This window comes from Sphaeroforma arctica (genome assembly GCF_001186125.1).
Source record: "Sphaeroforma arctica JP610 unplaced genomic scaffold supercont1.2080, whole genome shotgun sequence".
NCBI classification, from domain to species: Eukaryota; class Ichthyosporea; order Ichthyophonida; genus Sphaeroforma; species Sphaeroforma arctica.
In genome coordinates this window covers 121-8,826 of record NW_014038478.1, presented here as the reverse complement: position 1 = coordinate 8,826, position 8,706 = coordinate 121, and the positions used below count along the sequence as shown (strand labels likewise).

The 8,706-nt window shown below is 43.4% G+C and overlaps 2 protein-coding genes across 2 annotated transcripts; both read left to right on the top strand.

Moving 5' to 3' along the window:
* Positions 1-335: 335 nt before the first annotated feature.
* SARC_12115 (hypothetical protein) lies at positions 336-5,781 on the top strand (the record flags this gene model as incomplete). The annotated part of the gene is made up of 7 exons (XM_014293786.1): positions 336-417; positions 1,434-1,513; positions 2,199-2,265; positions 3,355-3,567; positions 3,930-3,994; positions 4,260-4,663; positions 5,149-5,781. Coding segments are annotated over 7 exons (1,225 nt in total), but the record flags the coding sequence as incomplete, so codon positions are not given.
* Positions 5,782-7,371: 1,590 nt separating this feature from the next.
* On the top strand, positions 7,372-8,486 carry SARC_12114 (hypothetical protein). The gene is made up of 2 exons (XM_014293785.1): positions 7,372-7,984; positions 8,310-8,486. Exons 1-2 carry the CDS (start codon positions 7,561-7,563, stop codon positions 8,474-8,476), a joined length of 591 nt encoding a protein of 196 aa, XP_014149260.1. The 5' UTR covers positions 7,372-7,560; the 3' UTR covers positions 8,477-8,486.
* Positions 8,487-8,706: the final 220 nt, after the last annotated feature.

Genomic DNA, 8,706 nt, shown 5'->3' with positions numbered 1-8,706 from the left:
CCTACTGACTTTCAGATTGTTGTGTCTTTCTTTACCTACTGACTTTCAGATTGTATTGTCTTGTTTTACCTACTGACTTTCAAATTGTAGTGTCTTGTTTTACCTGCTGACTTTCAGATTGTATTGTCTTGTTTTACCTTCTGACTTTCAGATTGTATTGTCTAGTTTCACCTACTGACTTTCAGATTGAAATGTCTTTTTTTACCTACTGACATTCAGATTGTATTGTCTTTTTTTACCTACTGAATTTCAGATTGTATTGGTTTTCTTTACCTACTTTTGCACGCAATCCACTCGATTAACTCAATTTTCCTGTGCGGATTTGTGTTCTTGTTTCAGGATGAGATCATTTCTCGATACGTTTTTCCTCTGGCGGATTTACTGGAGCGTGTGAAGTCCACTAAGAACTACCACGAGGTGAGTTAGACACCCAGAGCTTTCCGTTGAACGCTTTGTGTGCGTGTGTGTGTGTGTGCGTATTTGTTCATGACAACAATGTGAGCGTGCGAGTCGATTGGAAAGATCTGGATGTAGGTAAATGCGTGTACAGCTAACTAGAAAACACAACGGGTTGATGGTTGTAGGTATACACACACGACTGCGTTTGTAGATGCAGATATATACCATCAGGTGCTTGCACATCCATACAGCATGTCTGCCTATACACTCAATAATGAACTATTGTACTATATTTATGGTGTGCATTAGTGGATACGTACGTGTCTGTGCACGTATATATGATCCGATGCGTTGTACATTACTGAAGAGTACGTGCATGTACACCTACAACTATAACCCTGCGAAACACTAGAGTAGAGTCATTTGTGTATATTTATGCACTGATATGTATTACACACTGATGTACGCAGTGGTATTATACATCCATACATGTATAGATGTATCCCATGCACCATACACGTGTTATACATCCATACATATATAGATGTAGCCCATGTACCATACACAAGACACAATGGTATAGACATATCTACACATGTACGTATGCATGTTTTATGTACTTGTGAAAATACAAATGCATACGCACACTGAAGTTTTAGATAGAACCATTTTTATGCGTGTATATATATTTACACTGTTAGTCTCTTTTCATTTGATGTACAGTGCTGTTCTGTTCTAAACCAGTGTTGCAACCAGAGCCTTCAACCACTCAATTCGCACATGGCCACTATCCTCATCAGCCATACAGATATACACTTCGCCTGTATGTTCTCTGCCTACATTACCCACATACTTGAATTAGTGCTAGCATTAATCCCCATTAAAACTTGAATTAGTGCTAGTATTTGTCCCCATTAATACTTGAATTAAGTCTAGTATTGATCCCCATTAATACTTGAATTAGTGCGAGCATTAATCCCCATTAATACTTGAATTAGTGCGAGCATTAATTCCCATTAATCCATATACCTCAGCCTGCCAGTCAAGAAGAGATGTTTGCCGTGTTGTCTGCGGCAAAGGCAGCCGAGCCAAAGCGTATTCCATACTTCTTCAGGTAGGGTGGGAGAAATATAAGTGTGTATGTGTAAATGCAAGTATAAGTGTGTATGTGTAAATGCAAGTATACGTGTGTATGTGTAAGCGCAAGTAGAAGTGTGTATGTGTAAATGCAAGTAGAAGTGTGTGTGTGTATATGCAAGTATAAGTGTGTATGTGTAAATGCAAGTATAAGTGTGTATGTGTAAATGCAAGTATCAGCGTGTATGTGTAAATGCAAGTATAAGTGTGTATGTGTAAATGCAAGTATAAGTGTGTAAGTGTAAATGCTTCTTCAGGTAGGGTGGGCGAACTATAAGTGTGTATGTATAATGTGCATCCAGCACAGCTTCTTGTGCGCAGGTACTTGCTACTGTGCTTCCCTAGATCGAGGGACATATTTTTCTGTATGTAGTGTACATCTAGTGATACTCAAATCAGTGGGTTGGTTTATTGTGGTGTGTGCCCCTATCACGTGTGGGCTGTGAGTTTAGGGTTTAGTGGTTTGTGCACTGATGTACATCCAACCATGCGTGGTTTGTGCGCACTATCGCGGCATGTTCTCTACCTTAGGACAAAGGGTGTGTTTGTATATGGCCACGTGCACTTTATATTTGGAATTGCCACAGAAGCGGACAAACCCCTCCAAAAAGTTTTTATTCGGGTGGTGATTTTCACACTGCCCCTGTCCCATTCTTTGACAGTCCGGACCGCGAAAGTCCAGGTCGTTTGCTGCTCTCCTACATGCCTTCGAGAAAGCCCAAGTTCGAGGTATGTCCATACACACCACACACCATATCTACCATACGCGATCCTTTGTACTACGTGGTCACATCCAGTGTCTACATAAGTGATTACATACTTTCATACAGTGTCTACATAACTGATAACATACCTACATCCCGTGTCTACATAACTGTCTACATACATACATGCGGTTTTCCTTTCTCGGACTTTCGAATGACCTTCTAATCTCCTGCCTTTTGTGGATGTGACATCTAACGAACGAGTTTGCACATAGACACGTGTTTGGTTTGCTGGCTCGCCAATATACACTTCTTTTCTTCTTGTCCGTATACTGAGTACTCTGATCGGTGGTGACGTTTTACATTTGGAGTAGTCTTACTACTTAAGACCCGTGTACGTGAGTACCCGTTAGTCTTACTACTTAAGACCCGTGAACGTGTGTAAACGGTAATCTTACCACGTAAGACCCGTGTACGTGTGTACACGTTAGCCTTACTACTTAAGACCCGTGTACGTGTGTACACGCTAGTCTTACTACTCAAGACCCGTGTACGTGAGTACCCATTAGTCTTACTACCTAACATCCGTGTACGTGAGTACCCGTTAGTCTTACTACGTAAGACCCGTGAACGTGTGTACCCGTTAGTCTTACTACGTAAGACCCGTGAACGTGTGTACACGTTAGTCTTGCTACGTAAGACCCGTGTACGTGTGTACACGTTAGTCTTACTACTTATGACCCGTGTACGCGTGTACACGTTAGTCTTACTACTTAAGACCCGTGTACGTGTGTACACGTTAGGCTTACTACTTGAGACCCGTGTACGTGTGTACCCGTTAGTCTTACTACTTAAGACCCGTGTATGTGTGTGCACGTATGTACTGTTTTGGTTTGGGCTGCTCTCGCTTGACAGTTGTATCTGCTGCCCTGACAGGCGGTGTATCTCATTTGTGGGTGTCGAACACTGAAGGGTCCCGTTGAGCACTCTTGATAAGTCTGTACGTACCTACTACAAATATAGATAACGTCCTTTCCCAACTATATGTGCTTCCCATCTCAGGTGCATATTCTACTACCTACCACTTATGCCTACCGCACTTGCCCACCCACAGTCCGTGAACCTGACCCCCGACGGGTTCAAGTACAGAGGACTGGTGTTCAGCACATTCGAGAAGTTGGTTGGCTACTTCAAGACCAACTTCAACAAGGACCCCAATGCACACCGTGAATTACAACACGCCAGCAACGCGCACGCACACGCGCACGATTCATCGTCACACCGTTCGCGTAATGGCCACGGAGATGGTTATTCGAACTCACATCACGTAAGTACGGGAGAATGGTTGTTGGAATGGTAACTGGTTGGGTGTGTGTGGGTGTGTGTATTTGCTGCATTGCATGTATGCATGTATGTGTGTTACGTTTGTGCTATTAGTATATATACATGTATGGGTGTGTGTATTTGCTGTATTGTATGTATGCATGTATGTGCGTGTCGTTTGTGCTATTAGTATATATTCATGTATGGGTGTGTATATTTGCTGTATTGTATGTATACATGTATATGCGTGTCGTTTGTGCTATTAGTATGCTCATCCCCAATACACAACGCCCACGCTCACGCCCACGATCCATCATAGCATCCTTATCTAATCTGTATCATTGCTTTCTCATATTCGTTCTACAGTCATCGTATGCAAACGGCAGACAGCCTCCTCCTCCGCCGCAGACCCCTGGACAGCCGACCGATATGTAAGTGGGTGTCTTGTGTGCATGTGCTCTCACCTGTGGTTGGTGTTGTCATGCATGCACTTGTGAGTGTATCATACACTGAATACACTGTGTACCTAAACATGTCCATCTATATAGTCACGTATCAGTACACACACATTTATCTATCCGCATGCATGTGTACTTCCCATTCCCCAGGGGTCAATCGCTGCACATCTTTCTCACACACGTACACATCCATATTCATACACGTATACTCATACTGGCGTACATCACCTATCTACAGCGGTGGCCGAGACGACAGGCGAGACGAGCGCCGCGACGATCGACACGATGACCGCGGACGTCGCGACCACGATCGCAGTGACCGCAACGATCGCAACGATCGCAATGAACGCCGAAACGAGCGTGACGAGCGTGGTGAACGCTATAGCGAGCGCGGCGCTGATCGCGGCGAGCGCGAGAAGAAGCCGTCGCGGTGGGGCGCTGAGGCCACTGGGCGAAGTGTCCGAAACGACGGGGACAGGCGTGATGCATCAAGATACGAGGGCAGCAGACATGATAGCGGTAGGCATGACGGCGGTAGACATGACAGCGGTAGACATGACAGTCGCAGGCATGATGGCAGGAGTGACCGGAACGACAGATACGATGGTGGCCGAGGCAGACAGGACGACTATTCCAGCCGAGGTACGTTATTATTGTACGGCTGGGGTTGTTTGTGTTGTTGTGTTGTGTTGTGTGCAGACAGGACAACCACTCCAGCCGAGGTACGTTATTATTGTACGGCTGGGGTGGTTTGTGTCGTTGTGCTGTGTTCGGTGGTGAATTGGTAGAGTAACATTGACTGAAGTATCTATTCCGTGTGGAATGAGATGTATTCCTCTCAATTCATACTTTCGAGCTAGACTCCCACCTGGGCTTCACATGTGTCTTATCTCCTTATCCATTGTACTCTTTTTCCGATTTATTTTACATGTATCTTGTATCCTTATCTGTAATACTCTTCTTCCGATCTACTTCACATGTATCTTGTATCCTTATCTGTAATACTCTTCTTCCAATCTACTTCACATGTATCTTGTATCCTTATCCGTAATACTCTTCGTTTGATTTCGCCACGGACGAGTTGGAAATCATAATAACCATTCGCCTCTCCACAACACAATAAGCAGGCAGTAGCTATGGACAACAAGCACAGCCCCACACATCATCACAGGGAGGATACGACAAAACCAGCACCACCAGCAGTCAGACCGGCGGCTACGGCTCTTACTCTAGCTCCCGTCACCATGGTAACCTTGCCCCAGGCAACCAGAGCTTCGGCCAGCCTCAGCTACAGACTGACAGTAGTGAAAGTGCACCACTACCACCAGCTGACCCAGCTGCACAGCTACCACCCCCGCCCGCCCAACCAGCACCTGAATCACCCAAGATCCCAGACCAGGGCTTCATTCATCCCTCGCGAAGAGTGCCGGGCCAAAAATAGCCGGAATATGAAATGATATAAGGGAAAACACACGGGGATGGCTACGCCATTGTACTTGGGAATGTATATGGGCGTATACCGACGGGACCGGAAATGGTGTATGGTTTCGGCTGTGGCATATATACTAGCAGTGTGGCTCTATTGAGAGAAAGTATGTGGAGGGGTCGGCTTGCATACTGTCCAGTTGTTGGACAGACTTAGCATGTTGTTAGATAACTATGTCACTATGCGTCGACAACCTCGGCTGGAAGTCGTGCACGTACGTAGTCCGTATCCAGTTGTAAACATTAAAGAATTTTGAGAGAGCGCAATAAGACTGTAAGTTCATATCGCAGCTTTGGAAGGTCCACAGACTAACTAGAGCTACCTTTTATTGTATGGTGCATACAATCAAGCGGGACCCCAAGTTAGTTCAGTACATACCACATGAATTGACAAACATATACTCAAATCGGGATTTCTCGACGGTTTTGAACTTATCCCATCGTCCAGAACAAACGAGTCTTTGGATTTTTGATCCGATCCGTATTTCAAAATTTGACTTTTCAAAATATGCCATTGTCCATAAATGATCCCTTTTAGCCTATATGAAGGCGTTGGAGTGCGCAAATGCCCTCAAATTCTTCGGATTTGAGACCCCCATGTCCATAGGTTTCAGGGCGTGTATTTATCTTGTGATTTTCGAGTTTATTCTTTACAATATTTCTCTATTTTTAAAAATTGATCCAAATATACTCAGATATACTCTATTGGGCATCCGTCTGTGTGATGTATATTTTCTCTGTGCAAAGGCGACAGCAATGCGCGTCAATCTCTTCATGAGTACACATATATATATATATATATATATATATATGAATGCCGTGCAGAGCGTCGGGTTCTTGCCAATGGAATGCTGTTTAAATTATCGATAAGTACCCGTTTTAGACCATCATAGTTGTATAAGCAACTCTTCCGGCAATATGTCATTACAGAACCCCAATATCGTTCGATGTAGCTACATTCACAGTGATATTTGGGAATAATACACTTGATACCATCCTTTTCAAATGTTTTTACCAATTGTCACTTCGTCTCTTTGAAGTCTGGCTTACGTGTCAAAGAAAACACTTCCCACAATCTTCACACGGGTTCGGTTCGCGTTGCGCAACAGTCAACTTATAGTCTCAACTATTAGGTATTGATATACTCATGTTCATACATCGTTCTTCAACTAACATCATGCCACCTTTAGCGATATTGAATATTTACACAAGTTGTACTAATATCTCCCGCTTCTCTTTTTTCAATCGCTTAGCACTAAATACCCGAGGTTGCTTCCAAATCAGTCAGCATAATTTGATTACATTTTTAAAAGACCGAAAGCTAATGAAAATCAATATGTACACGTGGAACATAGGGATAGTTCTATTTATTTCATGTTGTCATTAGCATACATTCTTAACACTATTTCTACATACCCTTCTAGTATTTATTTACATATCCGTGCATTGCGTGGTCGTGAACCTCTTGCACGGCCCTCTATTAGAAGATGATGATGCGGTCAAAGGGTAATTCCGACAAACGGCAGTGTCAGAGAGAACTTGCTGTTTGTGGCGAAAATTGAAAAATTGCAGTTTGACCAGACATTTCCAGAGGCCCATCACTCCATCACTTCCATCAGCCATCACTCCATCACTGACCATCAGCTTCAGGCCATGCCTCTGGTGGATATTTTTAAAATGTAGATGGCGCCAAAACTCTGACCCAATGAAATGATAGCCAGCTTTTTATTTCCACTATGAAGCATGTATTGTAGCATTGTACAACACATAGCCTCCCGCTACACATATGTATTTTTTTAATTCCCGGCAGCAGCCAGCAGGGGTATAAAATAATAAATCCTGTGGCTGTGGCCTTTGGTCTTTCACGTGTATCATCTGGCTCATCATTATGTAGTCGGCTAAAATCATATGCTTTCAGCGAATTTAGAGCTCATATTATGATATCAATTGTTGGCGAGCAAACTTTGTATATAAAGTCATTGCACATAGAGCTAAGGGGTCACTGAGCCTACAGCCTTTCAGTTCGAACAATAACCCAATCCGCAAATCTCAAGATGCTAGTACCAAATCAAACTACGGAGAAGGTTGCGCAGTCGCGTTTCTACTTCCGACAGATTTCCTTACAGCACATTCGTATACCCAAAAGTATGGGCCGGAGACAAACCATTAGCTTGCCACCCGGTGTATGTGCGATGAAGATTAATGGCTCGGACAAGCACTTCACAGTCAAACCGCTGGCATTACAGTTAGAACTCATGCTGGAGAAGAGGGAATTGAGGTTGCAACTGGACAAAATCAGGTCATGGATCATGAAGATACCGAGAGAGGGCGGTAGGGAGACAACTGGCAAGATATTCGCGCTGATTAGGCCTTTTTTACCGGCTTTCTCTGCGAAGGATATCCATGTACATTTGTGCGAAGCTCAAGGAACTGGAATTACCAGCAACACCGAGTTCTGCCGCTGGATCGAATTCATAGGTACGTAATATCAAGTGATCGGATCGATGTAGGTATGATTTATGTGCCATTAGCTGTTATTGTTATCAGTGACGCATATATTTTCGATCAATTCTATTTCTGAGGTGTGTGTGCAAATAGCTGATGATTGAACGTCACCAGGCGTGCCTATTCATATCACCATTGAAAACAAATCTTTCTCTGTTTCGGAAGCCAGAATACGGATTGTGCACAAAACGTACGCCCACAAAGCGCATCAGAGCGACAATCCTGGTAGTCGCACGGTTTGTATGGAAAGAACGTTATACTGTGATTGACATAAGCTTCACGTTTTACTATAATATAGATCGCACGGTTGCACCGACGCACTGGAGTCCTTACTATACCTACGGCACAGATCGCAGGCCTATGAATAAAATAGAGAAGAGTTACGCAAAGATGGAATATCGGGACTGGCTATACGACGTGCGAAGATCAAAGGTATCAGTATGCACAAATATAGATATTGAATAAAAACAAATCCTTTATATTTGCACGTGACTTTCTGATCTTCAACGAGATATAACACTACTCGACCGACGATACTTGCCCCCGCCAGTTCGGACACGGTATATTCTAAAGTAGTGTTCACACTTATATCGAACCCGTATATGTAAAGTAAAAGTACGTAGCAATAATGATACCATATCGATGAAAATAATGATAAAAACTTTATTATCCTATGATATTAACGATACGAATAA

Coding starts and splice junctions, on each gene's coding strand:
- SARC_12114 (XM_014293785.1), top strand. CDS start 7,561: ATGCTAGTACCAAATCAAACTACGGAGAAGGTTGCGCAGTCGCGTTTC. Junction 7,985..8,309: donor CCGCTGGATCGAATTCATAG/GTACGTAATATC, acceptor ACTATAATATAG/ATCGCACGGTTGCACCGACG.